At 50.0% G+C, this 19,098-nt stretch overlaps 9 protein-coding genes across 9 annotated transcripts; 5 read left to right on the top strand and 4 right to left on the bottom strand.

Annotated features, from left to right (window-relative positions):
- Positions 1–3,461: 3,461 nt before the first annotated feature.
- Positions 3,462–4,756, top strand: FIESC28_08291 (uncharacterized protein; the record flags this gene model as incomplete). Its single annotated transcript, XM_031162429.1, has 3 exons — positions 3,462–3,508; positions 3,595–3,853; positions 3,908–4,756. 3 exons carry the CDS (start codon positions 3,462–3,464, stop codon positions 4,754–4,756), a joined length of 1,155 nt encoding a protein of 384 aa, XP_031013442.1.
- A 203-nt stretch (positions 4,757–4,959) lies between these two features.
- FIESC28_08290 (uncharacterized protein) lies at positions 4,960–6,022 on the bottom strand (the record flags this gene model as incomplete). The annotated part of the gene is made up of 2 exons (XM_031162428.1): positions 4,960–5,813; positions 5,869–6,022. 2 exons carry the CDS (start codon positions 6,020–6,022, stop codon positions 4,960–4,962), a joined length of 1,008 nt encoding a protein of 335 aa, XP_031013441.1.
- A 774-nt stretch (positions 6,023–6,796) lies between these two features.
- FIESC28_08289 (uncharacterized protein) lies at positions 6,797–10,767 on the bottom strand (the record flags this gene model as incomplete). The annotated part of the gene is made up of 3 exons (XM_031162427.1): positions 6,797–6,841; positions 6,893–10,505; positions 10,559–10,767. 3 exons carry the CDS (start codon positions 10,765–10,767, stop codon positions 6,797–6,799), a joined length of 3,867 nt encoding a protein of 1,288 aa, XP_031013440.1.
- Positions 10,768–11,797: 1,030 nt separating this feature from the next.
- On the top strand, positions 11,798–12,279 carry FIESC28_08288 (uncharacterized protein; the record flags this gene model as incomplete). Its single annotated transcript, XM_031162426.1, has 2 exons — positions 11,798–12,118; positions 12,166–12,279. 2 exons carry the CDS (start codon positions 11,798–11,800, stop codon positions 12,277–12,279), a joined length of 435 nt encoding a protein of 144 aa, XP_031013439.1.
- Positions 12,280–12,516: 237 nt separating this feature from the next.
- Positions 12,517–13,043, bottom strand: FIESC28_08287 (uncharacterized protein; the record flags this gene model as incomplete). Its single annotated transcript, XM_031162425.1, has 4 exons — positions 12,517–12,653; positions 12,708–12,770; positions 12,874–12,889; positions 12,981–13,043. 4 exons carry the CDS (start codon positions 13,041–13,043, stop codon positions 12,517–12,519), a joined length of 279 nt encoding a protein of 92 aa, XP_031013438.1.
- Positions 13,044–13,400: 357 nt separating this feature from the next.
- FIESC28_08286 (uncharacterized protein) lies at positions 13,401–14,005 on the top strand (the record flags this gene model as incomplete). Its single annotated transcript, XM_031162424.1, has 5 exons — positions 13,401–13,452; positions 13,544–13,546; positions 13,675–13,787; positions 13,849–13,912; positions 13,971–14,005. 5 exons carry the CDS (start codon positions 13,401–13,403, stop codon positions 14,003–14,005), a joined length of 267 nt encoding a protein of 88 aa, XP_031013437.1.
- Positions 14,006–14,362: 357 nt separating this feature from the next.
- On the bottom strand, positions 14,363–15,205 carry FIESC28_08285 (uncharacterized protein; the record flags this gene model as incomplete). The annotated part of the gene is made up of 1 exon (XM_031162423.1): positions 14,363–15,205. The coding sequence occupies one exon, from the start codon at positions 15,203–15,205 to the stop codon at positions 14,363–14,365; it is 843 nt and encodes a 280-aa protein (XP_031013436.1).
- Positions 15,206–15,553: 348 nt separating this feature from the next.
- Positions 15,554–16,221, top strand: FIESC28_08284 (uncharacterized protein; the record flags this gene model as incomplete). Its single annotated transcript, XM_031162422.1, has 3 exons — positions 15,554–15,592; positions 15,705–16,117; positions 16,176–16,221. The coding sequence occupies 3 exons, from the start codon at positions 15,554–15,556 to the stop codon at positions 16,219–16,221; spliced, it is 498 nt and encodes a 165-aa protein (XP_031013435.1).
- Positions 16,222–17,703: 1,482 nt separating this feature from the next.
- FIESC28_08283 (uncharacterized protein) lies at positions 17,704–18,621 on the top strand (the record flags this gene model as incomplete). Its single annotated transcript, XM_031162421.1, has 2 exons — positions 17,704–17,882; positions 17,934–18,621. The coding sequence occupies 2 exons, from the start codon at positions 17,704–17,706 to the stop codon at positions 18,619–18,621; spliced, it is 867 nt and encodes a 288-aa protein (XP_031013434.1).
- Between the last annotated feature and the right edge of the window lie 477 nt (positions 18,622–19,098).

The following is a 19,098-nucleotide window of genomic DNA, read 5'->3' as shown; positions in this document are numbered from 1 at the left end:
GAGCTGTCTGCTTTTACTCAGAAGGAAGAGAATAAGAGCGACAGGGGACCGAGACAGTCAGGGAGTTCGAATGGAGACGGAAGTGCATGTGCTAAAGACGTGCATAGATGCGTCACATCACCTCCGCGTCCCAGGCGAAGACAAAGAAGGAGCGACTAGGGCCCGAGTTGTTCTGCTCGGACCTTCATAGGACAAGAGCTGTGGTTTTGGCCTGGAAAGGTTAGAGAAATAGAGAATACCTTGTAAAAAGGTCAAATGGTTAAGTAGCGGCCGAGAAAAGGATGGGATGGTTGGGAAGGAGGGTGGAGGAGGTGGTGGTGGTGTTTAACTACCCTGCCCAGGTAGGTAAGGTAAGGTAGGCACGGCACGGTAGGTAAAGTGGTTTAGGTAGTTGCCCGTATGTATACGTGCGGTGCAGGTGCAAGCAAGTTGGAGATGGCAGGAGTCCACTATAACTGCCCTGCGTGCATGGAGAGTAACGGTGCAGAAGGTGCATGTGTGTAGCAACTACTTGTGCAGAAGGTAGCTAAGTTTTTGGGGAAACGCATTCGAGAACTAGATTTGGACGGCTATTGGACCCGTTGACCTGGTCTGAGCAAGTTCCAAATCATCCCAGCCATGTGGGGTTGCCTCGGAACTTTACACGCGCCTATTCTTCAAGTATCTTATACCTCAACCAAGTGCGCTGAGTCCCCATGCTTCCCTCCTGGATCACCGTGTCACCTGCGACTTTCATCGACGTCGACCAGAGTTTTTAGCTTTCGGAAAGCTTGGCTCATAGGGCATTTCGGATAATATAGAGCAAGGTCGCGAGATGTCGAGCCCGAACGAAAGGATAAAAGACATTCGGGTTCCCTCGTCTTGTTCAACAATCAATCAACCAAGACTCTTCAACACATTCGTCGCTACATGCCCCGAGCCTCCCGGTACGGGGTCACCATGTCATGACGTATCCCTATATCCATAATCTGCCACCCAACTGCAGCATATGCATTTATGGGACTATCACATGCTTTGATTTCAACTTCACATCTCCCAACATCTCAATTTTGCGACCCTGTTGACGACGCCTCAGCTCCAGCTGTCATTCATTCGACCGGCCAAGCCTCAAGGGACAGACAGTTACCCGATTCCTTATTGGTCTCCTTGTGCATTTTTCGCCTGCTGAGAGGGTCGAGGTTCTAGTCATCTTGGCGTAGTACCCAGCAGACTGACTGCAGATATGTTGCTGGTCACTTGACTCATTAACTTACTTCTAGTCAGCGATATCATGAGGCTGAGCCAACGGAATTCTGTTATCTGAATCAGCATAGCGTCAAGCACATGCGCCCAAACCGCCTTTTCCGTCAGAAAGGGTGACAAACGCGACCTTGTTTGCTTGACCTTACTTCCACTGCCTTTTTTCCTTTGACTCGTGACCACGACCGACCCGTACCAGGAGGTATAGTACAATATGAGAACCAGGATCAAAATCAACCAGGGGTCAAGACCGCCCAAGAGAAAGACCTTCTGAGAAAGGAATGATGTCGACTGAAATCATGCTTCAAGGGGAGATCAGGTCAGGAAGAAGAGCCGAAACCTGTTCGAGGTCCGAAATTTGACGTGGGTCTTCCCTGTCGTCGCTGGCTGTTTTCGAGAACATTTCATTTCCATGTGCGAATATCTTGGCTTTTTTCTAGCCTGATACAGACAGATCCGCAAGAAGAAAAACGAGCTGTGCCTAAGTCGAATAATATCATGGTCTCTTGCCATTCGAAATGTTAAACTAAAGATATAATATCCATTCTCTGTCCTATTTTTCTGTCTTCATGCCTACTGTCCTGCAAGAAGATGAAATTTGTCAATGGATTCGTCACTTTTTATCGTATGTAGGATTTCAGGTGTTCGGCTTAACAATAAAATTTACGTACCAGGCCCATAATCGCGTACCTGTTTCCTTCCAAATGAGGAAGCCGCACAGGATATCCCTGTACCCCAGAATTACATACAGCTCCCCTGGACTTCAGGTAGCGGGACCTGCCGACAGACCACATGCAAATTGCTGTACACGTACCTGAAAACATTAGTGATAACCTCACTCACACAGCTTAACTCAATCTGTTACTTAATTTTACACACGAATATCCTTCTTTGACAAATCTTCTGCCACTAACGGTCTGGAACGTTGCATGTTAAAACGTCCAAGTCCCGTACCTGCCTAGACAGGCACAAGCTAAACGACTCCTTCCTTTGACTTCAGCGGAGCCCCTGAACTACCGTCATCGTCATCGCCAACACCAGCACTAACATCATCAACATCAGCATCAGCATCACCAACTCCTCAAACTCGGACGTTATCCGCATAATCTACCAGAGCTTATTTCCTCGTCCTGCACTTGCTAGACTGTTTCATACTCCAGCCCACCCCGGAGTTGTTACTCAAAGAACATTGCTCCCTGGGTTAGTGTAGTTCTCTAGTTACACCCTCTCACATCTGTTATGATTTGCAGCTCTGTCACCAAATAAAGTAAATGCACACGCTACGTTCCCTACAGCCCTGCCAGGGGTCTTGCGATCTACCACCTGTCAAGGCAGAGCCGTTGAGTACTTCTCGGCCTTTGTCCTACGGGAGTACTAACAAAGGTGCGCTTTCACGCGACATCTTGGATATCAAGCCGAGGCTCAAGTGAGAGCTCGGCGATGCAATCCTACGTCTCCACCCAAGTTGAAAGAGGAAGTTATCATATCAACTCTTTATGGTTCATCTTATTAGAACAGCCTCAACTGTCCTTTATCGTCCTTGTCATTACCTTTTGACATACAATCTACGGGACGAACTGTCGGTGCCTCAGGTGGCGGATGCTGTCGGCTCTAACCTTTTGACCTCCCCTTTTCGATTTCCCTGACACCATCTTTACTGTTTTCTCATTGAACTTGACAGGGATAAACCAGCTGTTGACCGGTTAGATACAGAGTACATACAATATCCCCGCGAAAATCCTCTCGGATATCCACCTCTGAGTGCCAGCCGCCCTCGTCTCGCCGGCAGCAGGTGCCGTAGCCCTGCGTAGGATCTTCGTTTATGCCGGACTATTATGCCAGCTCTTGATCTGCGGCCTGTCCGTAAAGGGCCTCTGAGGCTCGACTCTGTCCCCGAGATCCTCCGCCCGTTGATTCGGGCCTATCTGTTAGGCTATGCATCTGCCGTGGCGCCCCGGCTCTTGACTTTAGTGCTGCAGCATGTTGCCAAGAGGAGACGAAAAGCAGACAAGCAACTGCCTTCAGACATTGATGATGGTTCATTCTTCAAGTCCGCGGTATACATAATAAAGACTGGGTTCAAGCCACAGCGGTTTCCAACTTTTTGTGCCATATTAGCTGGTGGTACTACTCTCTTGAAAGTAAGTACGCTTACAACCTCCGATTCTCCTGTCCAAGCTTGCTGGTGGATCTTACACCATGGTCATTAGACTGAAGCTAACATGCTACAAGGAACCTTTGAAGAGTGTCCTAGAGAAAACTGTTCAAGGTCTCAGTGAGGCAGGACGTCTAAGGCAAGCTTACTTCCACACCCTGGCAAAAGCATGATATCCATTACTAACTCCCTCTTCTCAGGTTGGCGAGATGGTTGGCCACATTCCTGGCTGCCTGGTTTGGCCTGCGTTTGCTTCACTCATACGAGGGCAGGGCATATACAGAAACGGTGCCGCCGAAGGAGGGCTCGCCGTCTGATGCCGAACCACAGACAGTCAAGTTCGCTGGTCGAACAATGGATCTGACCCTGTTTGCTGTCACTCGAGCCCTCGACGTTGTTGTTGGTGACATTTGGGCAAGACACAAAGCACGACGCTTGGCTCAAAACAAGTGGACAAAGGTAGTGCACACACTTCTCCTGATTGCATGGCATGTTTGCTAACATTCTCACCAGGCCGAGCGATTCGTTTCCAAATTCGTTGACCCCCTGGTTTTTGCTGCCTCCTCAGGCCTTGTCATGTGGGCTTGGTTCTACCATCCCAAACGTCTTCCCCGGAGCTACAACAAATGGATCACTTCGGCTGCTTCTGTGGATCTGCGTCTCATCGAAGCTCTTCGCCGTTGCCATTCCGGTGAATTCCAGTATGGTAAGGAGACTGGACAGGCACATCTTCTTCAAGGCATGTGCGTTGACTACGAATGGCCTCTTGCTTGGGGAGATCCTGCTGTCGTTGTACCCATTCCATGTCAAATGGTTCACATGTCAAGCGGACCTTCATGCGAGTACCATGCCATCAGTCGTTTCTTTCGCGCATTTAAGTGGTCAATGGCTACATACTTGCCCCTGACACTTGCCCTCGCTCTCCGTAACCCGTCTCGTAAAGCCCTGCGTCGAGCCATTGTCTCATCCTGCCGCTCATCTAGTTTTCTCGCAACATTCATCACCCTCTTCTACTATGGGGTCTGTCTCAGCCGAACACGCATAGGACCCCAGCTCCCGGGAGGCACAACAATCGAGCGTCGTCAACACATGGACAGTGGAGTTTGTGTCGGCACAGGCTGTTTGCTATGTGGTTGGAGTATCTTGATTGAGACTGAAGGCCGAAGGAAAGATATTGCGTTGTTCGTGGCCCCACGTGCCCTAGCTACAGTTCTACCTCGACGGTATTCGCTTGACAAGGAGTGGCGAGAGAGGCTTGTGTTCGCCGTCAGTACGGCGATCGTATTTACATGCGTTTCAGAAAATCCTGACCGAGTAAGAGGTGTTTTTGGGAAAATGCTGAAGATGGTCCTCAGCAAATAGACGAATGGGTAGCGAGCAGAAGCCCTACAGGATGTTTAGACCATTGTTTGGATCATTCTTCCCTTTCTGCTACATACACTGAATGTATGGCCATGCAGAGCTCAGTAGAATATTGTGCAAATTGATAATGTATAATTGATTTCACAAAACTGTGTTTAACGTAAAACTGCAACTCAATTGCTATGCATTGATACACATGTCTGCTATCCCTTGAACCAAGCAACCGCCCCCAACACAAAGATACACGCCAGCATATCACTTCGCACTGTCGTGAAGATTTGACCATAACGCATTACGATTTCGATATAGCCCTTGGCAGGTTGTGGCAAGAATTGCAACACTGTGCCCACAATGCCAGTAGGTGGGCTGCCCCTCCTATCGAGGAAGAAACGAGTGGTAAGAAGCAGGGTCTCGGCAGTCGCAAACGTCCAGAAGAATAGCTTTTTACGATGCTCGAGTTCCGTCTCCATCTCAGGCTCAGAAGCTGCAATAAGGGGATCCGCAGGTGTTGTGCCAGCGAGAGCGGCACGCTCACGCTCGATCTTGCTACCGCTGAAAGGTGTAAGAAGAACAATGTAGAAGCCAAGACCCAGGGCAACGATAGCGTGAAGAAGGCGCCAAAGGTTCGTAGAGGCACTGTTGCGTACAGCAGTTTGCGGTACGGGGGGGCCTTGACCGGGCGCTGCACCGGGCATACCAGGGAAAGGGGGCATGGAGCCTGCAGGAAGACCTGCACCGGCCATGAGCTGGGACATCATTTTCATCATGGGATCTTCGTCGACACCGCCGGGTGTAGGACTGGCGTTCCCGCTACCATTGCCACGCTCGAAGCCAAGCATCATCTGTCGCAGCTGATCTTCCGAGATGGCCGGTTCCGGGACTTCGGGGGCATTTGTACGTGAAGTTGCCGTGCGCTTGGTTTCGTAGTAGTGCTCTGAGATGTCGACTTCGTCGGGGTCGGCGTGATCGGCGGTGGAAGATACTGTTGGTGCAGAGGCAGCGGGAGCTGGTGTGGGAGCATCCGTCGCTGTGGTAGTCGCTGTGGTAGGTTCAGGCTCTGTGTATTCCGGTTAACATTTCGCAGTCCAATAATACAACATCATGAATATTACCTCCTGGAACACGGCCCCCTAGACCGGTAATCTTGTTGAGTCTTGCAGAACCTCCAGCCTTGAGCTTTGCTTCGCGACGTTCCTTTCGAAGACGTGCCTGCTCGGCAGCTCGCTGAGCAGCAGCATCCTCTGGACTTTGTGTTGTCTCTGTCATGACTTGATACTGTTTTGTGGTGGTATATATCAAAGGATGCAAGTTGAGTTGCTTCGAGTGACGATGATGTGGTGCTTTCACCCAAAGTGGAGTGTGGTGGGAGCTTTGAGTTGGCGGGACGGATATGACAACTGGCCATGATATAGGGCAGGCAGGCCTTTGGAACCTACCCTGTACTATCACCATCTGTCTAGATGGAAATGGCTGAAATGATTACCATAATATATCCCTCCAGTCATACCTTTATGGGCTTTTATTTTAATTATTGCTCGATTTCAACCGTTTCTAACAATATCAGTTCACCTTTAAATCTAACCGCATCGCTCATAACGAAGAGATGGTGGCATCATCTGGTGCCAGCAACCCATCGGAGAAGCGTATAATTCACATTCAATGGATTCTCAATATTCATAGAAAGAGCCATCCCAGCCGTGATAAGAAGTTATCGTCTGCAATGATCAAGAGTCAAAGCACCTACGGGAAGTAGCCTGAAAAAGATGAGTAATGTATGAACCAATTCATGCCGAATAGACGTAGATTTTGCCATCATTTCTGAGTACGATTTTTACAACTTCACACCGAGATAAATTTGTTCAACAAACACACGATAACTTTGGCATTTACTTTTTCTAATCTACTAAATGTTCAGCATGGGTGTCATCGTGATCTTCATTCCCAATCATGCACCATCCGCTAAGCTATTCAACAACCTCAGTTGGTCGTACATATTCCATAGGCAAGGTACAAAAACATGCTGTATTATAAAAACTCTGCTCATGGTGTAGCCTTGCTCATGCTAATCAGTCGCTTGACACCGACCTGTAATTGAATTAGTTATATACTAGAGTAATTGGAAATCGGGTAACTTACCATCCAGTTTCCACACTCCTCGGTCTTGTCCCGCTGAATCTCAACCTGAAGCTTGTGTGCACCTTCGTAGTTCTTGGCCTCAAGAGCACTGGCGAGCTGGGACAGTTGCTCAATTGTGTCAGGCTTAACCAGTTCCTCATTGTTAAGGTGGTCAAAGAGCAAGCCAAGTCGTTTTTGCGTATCCTTGACCTGGGGCGCAAATGTCGCAGGAGCCTTGGAGGCAACCCGCTGCATATCCTGCTCTAGAACATCTACCAAGCGCTGAGCGTTGGCAGGGATATGCGATCGGTCGCCGGCAGGGTGCCTGGCCTTGGGAGGTGCCGATGCTTGAGGAGGAGGTGTTGGTCTGGGAGAAGAAGTAGCTGCAGGTCCCCCAGGAGGAGGCCCCGTGGGAGGGCCAGGTCGGTTCATAGGAGGAGGTCCTGTGGGAGGTGGTCCCGTTGGTGGCGCAGATTGTTGGCTAGGAGGAGCACCGTATGGAGAAGGAGCATACTGGCTGGGAGTTGACTGCTGAGGCGGGGCTCCGAATGAACCGGCTGGAGGACGGTTTGCAGCTCCAGGAGGTTGGCTGAATTGTTGCTGCGGCTGAGCTGAAGGAGTAGGGGCATATCGGTTGGAGGGAGGTGCTGCAGCAGGAGGGACATTATACGGAGACGCAGTTCGTGGAGCAACGTTGGGCATAGGCGATGGGATTGCGCCAGCAGCAGGAGGAGGGGGCGCGTAAGGGTTGTGGCTACTGGCAGCAGGAGGTGGAGGGGCCTGGAAGTTTTGAGGGGGAGCTGCTAGGGGAGACTGAACTCGAGGCGGCGCGGATCCCTTAGGGGGAGGGGGAGGAGGAGTCGCCCCAGTTCGCTGCCCATAAGGAGAACCACTAGGGGGTGGAGGAGCACTCGTACCTTGCTGACCAGGGAAAGGGGAAGTAATAGGCTGGACGCTGGGGGTGGTTCTGCGTGCTGGAGGTGCCTTAGTGACAAGAGGCACGTCGTTCCAGTTGTCCATGTTCTTCACCTTGGCCGCAGGTGTTACCGACGAAGGAGTGGTGTTTCGAGGAGGGCCACCCATTGGTGGAGGTGCAAGAGGAGCGGGAGCACCATACCCAGGCTGTGGGGGAGCGCCGTAACCTGGCTGAGGAGCGCCGTATCCGGGCTGAACTGGAGGTTGATAACCACTTGGGGCACCATAGCCAGTTTGCGCGGGAGGTGCATAACTATTTTGTGGTTGATAAGGGTTTGTCGGGGGCTGATATTGCTGTGCAGGGGACCCAGTGGATTGTGGAACGGCCGGGCTTGGAGCGATATTGCTGTAAGGGTTGGCAGGGACAGAGCCAGTCAATGTTCCAGGGACAAGCGCCGGCTGAGGAGGCTGGTACCCGACAGTAGGCTGAGGTCTGGACGATGTTCGGCTTGACGACGCAGGCACTCGGGCAGCGGGCTGAGCGGCGGGCTTCTTAGTAGCCAGGCGCACACGGTTCCTCGCCAGTTCAGCAGCGGGATAGTTCGATGGAAGAAGGTCGAGATACTTCTGAGCCGTCTCCAGTTGGCCATGGCTGGCCAGGATATCAGCGTACTCGGTGTACTTGTCGTACAGAGTGGAAAGCTTCCAGTCAGAGTCCAGGTTCGTCTCGCTGTCCTGGAACTTGGTAGCGTGGCGGAAGACAGTGACCTTTTCGATGAAGTTCTGCAGTGATCTAGCATGGACAGAGAAAGTAGAATCACCAGACTCCTCTTTCAGACCAGCCTGCTCAGCTTCGTCAAGCTCTTCAGCCCAGATGGATACAACCTTCTCAAGCTTGGATCCGACAAGGTAGCAGAACGAAGCATCCTTTCGGTCACCCTCCTCATTGACCCGGTCACCTAGAGCCTCACAGAGATCAGAGAACTCGGTGGGGTCAGAGAAAGTGCAGATAATAGCCATTGTCTCCTTCCAGTTCTCCAGATCAGCATTGTAGACGACATCCCAAAGGTTCTTGGTAATGACAGAGCCGAGCAGACGCATGTAGCTTGGCATATCACTCTTGCGCGACAGGTAAGCAGCCTGGACCTTGTCAACAAGTTCTTGACCACCACAGTTGGCAATCAGGAATGCATCGGCAAATCGGTCTTCCTTGAGACACAGTTCAGTTGCCTTGGCAAAGTTACCGAGCATCAAGGCAGTGGTGATGTTCTTCTCAACGGAACTATCGGAATCGCTGAAAAGATGGAAAGGGTTATCGGTCTTAGCACCCTTGGTAGCGGCAAGGTTGGATAGGAAGTCATCGCCGTCGCCCTCAGCACCGTCGAAGAAGCTCGAAACACGCTTGTTCTTCTTTTCCTCGGCATCTTCGGTCGAGTCCTTGGTTTCCTCATCCTCTTGGGTCTCCTCAGTGGTCTCCTCCACATTGCCATTTGTGAGATCGTCCTTCTTAAAACCAAGATATTCGACAATCTTCTCACGAGGGTTTTCACCAACCAGGGTCTCCATCACCTCCCAGTCAGCCTTTTCCTCGTCAGTCTTGGCGTTCTCAACGTGGTTGGCACAAATTTCGCTGATGTTGCCAGAAGCAATATCTTCCTGGAACTTCTGGGTGGCAGTGGAAACATCAGAGTCAACGGAGAAGTTAGTGATCATAATCTTGGAAGAACGCTTCTGCCCAGGCTGAGTAGTATTGGGTTTGAACACGACAATCTTTCCACCAAAACCGAAAGAAGCACCAACGGGCCTCTCGAACCAGTTGGGAGCCTTTGCCAATGACCATGAAGCGTCTTGGGGCTGGTCCTGGGCAGCACGGAAGAAGTCCTCATCATCAAGATTCTTCTCAGCTGCGGCCTTGGAAGTATCTGGGTTGGTGTTCTGGAGAGTCTGCACAGTGATCTTGCCGTCGAAGCTGGCCGTCGCTGAGAGGTTGGGGTTGTGGGGGTTGAATCGGGTGAGGAAAGTCCAGTTGGTCACCTCGGGTAATTCGCCGTATCGCTCTCCAGTGCTAGGGTTCCACACAATAGTTCGGTTGTCCTTGCCGGATGAAAGCAGGAGATCGGCATCTTGCTGGCACCAAGACAGGGAGAGGATGCCAGACTCGTGACCTTGCAGTGTCTTCTCAGGGGCATTGGAGTTTCGAAGGTTCCATAGCAGAATGACAGGTGTGTTGTCATCTGGAGTCGCTGTCAAGAGCTTTGTCGAGTTGTTGGGATCCCAAGCAATTGAGCTAACAGCCTTTCGATTATTGTTGAGAGTCAGAGAAGCCTTCTTAGTCTTCAAGTCCCAGACTGTGACAAATCCACCGTTTCCACCAGTGGCAAGAATATGCGAAACCTTTTGGTTCCATGCGAGGCATTCGATATCGTCGGATCGGGCAGCAGCGTTTCCCAGTCGGAAGGGGTTGGCAATGTCGTTGACATCGTAGATGAAGAGCTCTCCTTTAGCGCCAGCTGTAGCAAGAATCTGGGGCTTCAATGGATTGAACTCTAATGTCTTAATTGGACCGCTGTGTTTTGATGTCTGGGAGATAAGTGCATCTGATTCTCCAGCGATGAGCTTCTCGGCATCCCAAAGGTCCAGGGATCCATTCTCGAGGGCACCGGCAATGATACCTCGGGGATGGTCCTCATTGGGGGGACCCCATGCGACATCGTAGAATCTGGGAAGTTTATCAGAACGTGGTGTTTTACATGCGCAAGCTTGGGTATCTACCTGGCGTCGGTGCTGATGCTAGCGACAGGCTGTAGCTCAAGGCCCTGCTGTTGGTCATCTAGAGCAAGATCCCAGAGTTCAAGCTTGCTCTCGTCGGAGAAATCGACGTCAACAGCTCCAGCACGAGTGCCAGTAACTAAAATGGGCTTGCCAGCACCTGGAGACCAGGCAAAGGCGGCCGTTCGGGGGATCTCTCGAAGGCGCACCATGATGGTGATGGTGGGGAGTTAATGGACTATGCGACCAAGGGACCAGCTCAGAATAACGTTTTGATACAATAGAAAGGCTTATAAAGACAGAAAATGGGCGATTATGACCAAGGAAAAGCCATACAATTCACAATGAGTTTGTCACCTCTGCCCGCAGTAATGCTTCAAAAGAGAACGAAGCAAGGCGAGGCCAGATCGGTGGAGGTGTGTCTTGTAGTGGGAGGTATGATGCCAGATTGCAGGCTGCCCCCCGTTACTTGCTCCTGAGCTCCCTATGGCCACGTCCGTGCCTCCTGAGTTGTCGAGGAGGTGGGGCAAGCTAGATATCACGTGCAGGGAAAGAGAGCTTAAAGCCTACCTAGGTATGGATCTATATTGAACAGCAGCCATTTCGTCTTCCATTTTGAGCAAACGATAAGGGCTGAAAGAATTAAAAAATGTTTTGAATGCGATCAATTGGTGATAGTTGTAAACAGGAGAGTGACAGTAGCACAATCGATGGATACTACCCATTCATGTATGACACTTACTGACAATCCTCAATGGAAACTGATGCATTCTAGACACGGTTTTGTCAACTACCTACGTGATTACCTGATAAGTATTCATACGACCGGGCACTGATATGGATATTAATACGTAACGATTTCAACTATCAGATTGTCAGTCTACATACACGACAAACAAGGGTTGACCCAAATAGTACCCAACGAAGCTGAAATCTGAGAGGTGTTGACATACAGGAAAATGCGATAGAAGGACTTGATCGATTTCCAAGGATAGAAAACAAGATATATAAGTGATAATATCAGTTCTACTTTACAACTTCAAACACTTAGCTCTGGAGGTGTTCCGTGTAAGTCAAGCTTTTGCTGTAACGTCACGTGACAGTCTAGAACCTCTCACTTTCACCCAGCCAAGCAAGGCCCATGCTATCGGATAATGTGAGTTCAAGGCGAACGACTTGCAAGTTCACTTACCACCACCCATATATCTTTTCAATCTCTTAAAATCACACCACAGATCTAAAATGTCAGACGCAGCTCGATGGAAGGCCACAGTCTATGTTGGTGGTCTCTCTCAGATGGCAACTCAGAGTCACGTTCTGGACGCTTTTATCCCATTTGGCGAGATTGTCGAGGTCAAGGTGCCTAAACCTGACACACCAAACTCTACAGAAGCCCACAGAGGCTTCGCATACGTCGAGTACGAGGATGCCGCAGATGCAAAGGAAGCTATAGACAACATGGACCAGTCGGAGTTTTTCGGAAAGGTTCTCAAAGTTTCACAGGCTAAGGCACCCAAGAGTGCAGAGGATGGACTGGGCAGCAAAACAGCTATCTGGGAAAAGGTATGTCTTATGCCAAATCTATCGATGACATGGCTAACTAGATACAGGAAGGCTGGCTGGCTGAACATGCAGCAGATGATGAGGGAGCAGTGCCAGATGCTGGACCCGACCCTATGCAAGGGTTGGAACAGCTCGATGTTGCAGGACCAAAGCCCGAGTAGTGAGAGAAGTTGGAGATTGATTATTGGGTTTATTACTGTCATAGCGAAGGCGTTTGAGGCATTAGATTCACGGTTACTAGTGGGCATGGGTGAGATAAATATCAATCACCGAAATTCATATTTTATGCCTGACGGATTTCTCTGCTACCGTGCTGTTCTGAAACGTACAGTACTGCCCTTCCCAGGATATTCAACCAATTCCATTCCCCAAAAGTCACTCTATTATTTGGCATCAGTTTAGTGACCCTCGCCGTGACCACTGTTCTCCTGGCGCGCGGCAGGACCCTGTCGAGCGAGACGAAGGTTCTTGTCGACGATGAACTTGCGGGAAATGGAGTAACCGGCAGCACCGAGAGCGAAGCCAACGACGACAGCTAGACATATGTATTAGAAGAGATATAGCCGTAATTGGAAGTTTGTTGATTTACCGAGAGGGTACAGCTCAGGAGGGATCTGCTTGAGCTTTCGGAGTCGCTGAGAGATAGTGTGGCCTTGGATCCTGTCAGTATTGTCCAATTGAAACATTTGCGCATCCTCGTTCGAAGTATCGATAGGGTCGATGAAGCTCGACGGAAGCCTCTTGTCATTACGCACCAGCCTGGTCCTCCTTCTGTAACACGAAACTTGGTCAGCGATTGATGTCATACTGAGCCGAGGGCTAAAGAGCTCGTTCTCTCAGCCATTGAGATGGAGATACTTACGGGGACGGGTCGCAGCATGCGAGGCGTCTGCCTGAACATGCGGAGAGCAGCGGTAGAACGCATCTTTGGTATGAGTGAGTGGGGAGGGTCTAAGGAAGAGAGGTCCAGAGGTGATGATTCAATTGGAAATTGAGTCCAATGTTTGGAGATGGCCGAACGAACATCTGATGTGCAATTGCGAACACCGGGCCCCACCAGCAGTGATGGGTGCCTTACGCCATTGGCCCGGGAGTGGTACAGGCCTGAGGCACACACTGAGCAAGCTCTCCCGTCAAATCGAACCACCTGATTCGAGCCTTGTCGGACAACGTCGACGCATTCAACCTCTCCATCCAAAACGCACCGAGCTCCATACTCGCCGTCATTGACCCCAGAGAAATCTCCCCTCCTTCAAGTCAATTCCTCTTCAAACTATTCAAAATGTCGGACGACGGTCAGGAGCTTGTTACCAAGCCCTTCAAGTTTGTCACTGGTACGTCCAATTGTCCCTGATAATCCCGCTGCACGCTTGCGGGCTCGAAAAAATGACCTGATTTGATCCCGAGGCTAACAATCCCACGCAGCTGGTAAGCACGATCCCTACGAACAACATCGAAACCTCGACGACGACGATGACGAAGAGCAACGCGACGCCGAACAATGATGCTCAATCGCACTTATCTCAATCGCTACGAACCGATCTGACATCTCTTAGGCACTGATGCTCGTTTCCCCAACATGAACCAGACCAAGCACTGCTGGCAAAACTACGTCGATTACCACAAGTGCATTATCGCCAAGGGCGAGGACTTTGCGCCCTGCCGTCAGGTACGACTTATCGAGCGAAGAACAAAACTGCCCGCGGCGCCTCGTACTAACCAGCATTTAGTTCTGGCTGTCTTACCGATCCCTCTGCCCTTCCGGCTGGTACCAGCGTTGGGACGAGCAGCGCGGTATGTTGAACTCCAATGGTGGCAATTGATCTTGAACCCAGACTAACGCATTGCGCAGAGGCCGGAAACTTCCCCGTCAAGCTCGACGCTTAAGCTCTACCTGTAAATACGGATTAGTGGATGTTAGAAGATTCAGAGCAGACACACTGCAATTGTATCATTTGTGAAGTTGCTTTAAAAGCTAATCCCAAATATTGACTGTTCTGTTTTGAGTACTGGGCTGGCCAGTTTGTGATGACGTCTCTTGAGTCATAGATCGTCGAATGAAAATTATTGGTATCATTCTGACTATGGAAGGCTTCATGCGACAGCGCTGTTAATTCAAATTTCCAGTAAATTCCAAGTCCATACTCCGTAATCATATAAATGCTTGTCGCGATTGGCCATGACAATACAATTGCAATGTCCAAATCCAAGACATGATGAAGTCTTATATCCGGTGCAATTCCCTCATTTTTCCTCATCTTCTTCATCTGAACTCATGAATTCATCGTCCTCATCAAAGCCAAAGAATGACCTCGCTTTGCCCTTATCGTTCTTAGAATCTTCAGCGGGTGGTGGCGTTGATTCTCCCGATGAAGCGCCCTTCTCCTCGTCAGAGCCAGACTGCTCATTACTCGGCTGTGTAGAACCGGAGTCGTGAGAGGTGCCCAGTAAGTTGTCTCTGTAATTGCCGGCCTTCATAGCTGCCAGGACTGCCTCACGAGTCCTCTCACTGCTCTCTTCCTTATCCTCAACCCACTGGCCGTCCAGTCGACTTTTGCTGCCTGTCTTGATCTCGGCCTCCTTCTGTTCAGAGATCTGGACAATCTGCTCCCATCGCTCACGGCGCTTCTCCTTCTCCTTCTTTTCCATCTCAGGCTTAATAGCCAGATATTCGGCCAGAGCCTTGGCCTCATTTACTGTGCGTAGTCTTCGCCCATCCAAGTTTCGGCTTGAACCGTGGTCTTCTTGACTCTTCTTCTTGCGCGAGGACATGCGGCCACCTGCAGCTCGAAGCTGTGATCCGAAACCACCCTTACCACCGCATAGGGGAACGGCGAGTCGCAAGGAAAGGAATTCATCGTTGATTGTGGATAGATAGTCGGAGATAGGTGAGTCTGATGAGTTTGGGAGTTGCTTATTTGAGAGAGTGGTAAGGATGAATCGTGACTGAGTTGTTGGTAGTCGATCATCAAGGCGTTCGCGCAATTCTGTAACGCTTGTTGATGGAGATAATGGAAGGACGAGGGTCGGCGGCAGACCCAAACCAGCAAAGCTGGTGACCAGCACGTTCAAGTTTCGTGGAGACATGATATAAATCCTATGGAGTCTATCGACACAAGGCGAGAGATGGATGAGTGAGGACGGGGAAAGCCTGTCGCAAAGATTCGCCGCTGGCGGGTTTGTTTGGTTGTCATGCACATGCGCCTAGGCAAGTCTCCAAATGAGAAGTGGACCTTTGGAACTGCCACAGCACCAGCCACGAAATGCTCACGCTCCTCATCACGTGCAACCACCAAAAGTTCGGGAAGTACCCACCCCTCGCTCCTGCCCTCATTTTCGCCCACAAAAGAGTTAATCACACTTTGCGATCGCCTTCCGACCGAAAACTGCACCTTCCAACATCGACCCTTCCGACGAGCAGCAAATACCGCCACGATGTTGATTCCCAAGGCCGACCGCAAGAAGATCCACGAGGTAATAACCAATACTTTCGAGCAATGCAGCGACGATGACGGCGAATTGCAAGCTGCACAGAAACAATTGCAATTCATATCAAGAGCGCACATAACTAACAATTTGCCGCCAGTACCTCTTCCGTGAGGGTGTCCTCGTCGCCCAGAAGGACTTCAACCTTCCCAAGCACCCCGATATCGACACCAAGAACCTGTTCGTTATCAAGGCTCTGCAGTCGCTCAACTCTCGCGGCTATGTTAAGACCCAGTTCTCTTGGCAATACTACTACTACACCCTGACCCCCGAGGGTCTCGACTACCTCCGCGAATGGCTTCACCTCCCCGCTGAGATCGTTCCCGCTACCCACATTAAGCAACAACGATCGCACGCTCCTCCCCGTGGCATGCTCGGTGAGGGTGAGCGCGAGCGACGACCTTTCGGCCGTGGCCGTGGTGGTGACCGAGGTGACCGTGAGGGTGGATACCGACGAAGGGATGCTGGCGAGGGCAAGGAGGGTGGTGCTCCCGGCGAGTTCGCTCCTCAGTTGTGAGTTGCCTTTACTTTCTGGATTGTTGGGACGAATCGATTGCTAACATATTACTAGCCGTGGTGGATATGGCCGTGGCCGTGGCGCTGCTCCCCCCTCTTAAGCGAACCCATTTCCTTGGGTGGTCACAAATGAGAACAATGGCGAAGGGTATCGGCATGTACTCATAAAAAATGGAGGGCAATTTCTACCATGGGTTTCGCTCGTGTGACAGGGGTTGCGTGGGGGATACCGTGGGAGTTTGAGGGTTTTCTTTAGAACCTCGGAATCATTTGCATCAGGGTCAATGTTTGCCGCCGTCAAAACGAGATAATTACTCGGGAGATACGTGAAGACGTCAATCTTTTAAGTGATGTGAGACGAGACCATATGTTTATGCCAAACGCCCACCAAGGCATGTCTGAATGAATCGTGCCGTTACCCCAACTCATACCTGTCATGCTGCCTGAGTGATTGTGGCCTATTGGATTGATGTGCGTAGGCCTGGGGTTAAGTGGAAATCTGGGTTATATGCGGCATACTGCAATCATAGCTGGACTAGGCTTCTGGGTCCTTCAGTAACATTGGGTCTCTAGGTTATGTTCCATCTAGGAAAACAGTTCTGACGTAGTTGAATGTTTCGATTCAGGAGGCGGGGTGCTCTGGGGTAAGCCATTGCAATTGAGCACAGGCACATAGGTGTTTGGTGCAAAGCAGCTCTGTACATCGAAAACGACGGCTATCATTGCTTTGGTTGGCTCTGGTAGCTGCCTTTGATAACCTGAGACGTAGGAGCCCATGTCTGGTATGATGGATGCTAACTCTTGGGCGGAGTAGCCGTACCTCTAGACAAGAAGTAGGAGAGTAATCTTCAGCTCTAACGTCTATTTTGAGTAAGAATAATCAGTTGCTGTCCTGCTTAAGTTTGCGAATGATTGGCAAGTTGGGCCTCATCGCTGTCATCAAGCTAAATGTTGTGGTCAGCAGCGACCATCACATATAGAATCAGATCTCATCACGAACCACTGGTTTTGCATGTAGCATAGTCTAAGCCTCCATGATATGCGTAATATGGGAAGAGGGATTATAAAACGTTCCTCTTAGTGCTCTATGTCAGCTGTAAGCATCGCAACATCGTGAAGTGGTACCCCGACCTAATGGTAGTAGATTTCTCGTTGCTGGCATTTCCCTTACATACAACGGCCATGACAGTACTGAGTGAGTAGCATGAATGTGACAGGCACATAGCACGAGAAACAAAATTAGATCAGCCTTTTGATCAAGGCCATAACGGGTTTTGGTCGATCTTGCTCACAATATCGGTCTTGATTGGGGTGCAGTGCTTACATCTGGCGCCTGCAGCTGACACTCGGGAACAGCTATGCATTGGGCCTTTACCAATGAACGCCAGCTCTTTTTAAAGAAGTGTCAGTATAAATAATAACAGGAATATTCCAACTGACTCGCCGAAACATATTCAAGCGGTTGTAATGGTTGCTTTGGGGAACAAATTGTTACTCATACGCATCATATTCGGTCGACTCGCGACAGTATCTTAAATCAACCAGGGCAGTAGCCATCGTGGGCAAGTTCTCATTCAACCATCATGAGCATTTCCAACTCGCCTTTGTTCAAGGAATTCGCTCGGCCAATTCTTGTCCCTGAACCAAGCCAGGAGAGAGCTTTCTATTCACCTTTTGGTCTCGTGGATACCTTTGTGAGACATCTCCTGGATACTGCGAAGCTTCAAAGCACCCGATTCAAAATCAGCAATGCTACTAAAGAGTAAGACAGCAAATGACATCTCAACATGCCACATAGCTAATCATGCTGTAGCTCTTTCTGTCTTACTATCCAGGGACGCCTTGTTGGAACAGGAACTATTTCTAGCACCATCGACGCCACTGAGGCCAATCTATCTTTCAACGGCTTCAGATTTGGAAAGGTCAGATTGCCGCAGATTCAGACGAGTTATTGGGGCACAAATTTCGCAATCCTGGAACAGCGTATCGATATCACAAATCACGCTACATATTGTGCTTTTGTTCGCAGCCTCGTTGTTGACGAAGAAACTTGTCTTCAACTCGAGAGCAAAGAGTGTACTATACGAGCACTAAGAGCTTCGCCGACATGTAGCATACATCTCGATATGCCACTACAGGCTCTGAGCGGGCCATATCTAACTCTAAAGAAAGTGAGTCGCTCGGGCAAGGATGTTAGAATGGTACTCAGCTTGAGCTACTCGGGCCAAGTAGAGATGAATTACGGTTCCTGCCTCTTTGTGCTTCGCAACGGCCCTGGAGAGATATTGGCGGAGCTGAAGGGAGAGCTGAACATCTCTAAAAGCCAAAAGGAACTGGTGCTGCACGGCATAATAAAGTACGGGGTGATACCATCACAGATAGTCAGAGTGATAGGAGTTGCGGTGGAGGAGGACGAGGAGTCATGGCTTAGCAAGACCATCAGCGATTTCGATGTTGTATTAGACCTGGAGCCTGAGCACGCAGAGATATTGTGGCTTTGACATCTGGCTGGATCGTCGATGAGGCCCAGGCCGATGGTGTCTGGAGATCTCAGCGATCCATTGCTGCTGCATAGCATGGAGTAATGATTATCGGTTTGTAATTTCGAGGTCAGCGAGCATTTGGGTTCTTGTTGATTGGCAATCATTTACGAGGATGGCTTGAAGGTTAACAAGTAACGTTGCCCGGTTATCCAAGCTCTTGTTCATCTTTCTTATTCGTAGAGACGACGAATGAGGTAGTGCATAGGGCAAGTCGCATCAAGCAATACGAATTAAGTTCATGTGCCTTGTATTCATGCTACCGTCCAACTGAACTAGCGTTTAAGCGACGGCTGACATCTGCTCTTCAAGACAGGGACCGTTCGCGGGAACTAAGCACTGATCCTTGCCTGTCTCTGGGTTGGACTTGAAGTCACAACTGCTTTCGACTTGAGTCAACGGTCTCTTAGATTTACACGACTTTTTTTTTTTTTTTTT

The sequence above is a fragment of the Fusarium coffeatum genome, assembly GCF_003316985.1.
Source record: "Fusarium coffeatum strain FIESC_28 chromosome Unknown BRIP53273_contig_194, whole genome shotgun sequence".
In the NCBI taxonomy this organism is placed as follows: domain Eukaryota; kingdom Fungi; phylum Ascomycota; class Sordariomycetes; order Hypocreales; family Nectriaceae; genus Fusarium; species Fusarium coffeatum.
The sequence above is the reverse complement of the archived record's forward strand: the minus strand, read 5'-3'. Positions and strand labels throughout refer to the sequence as shown.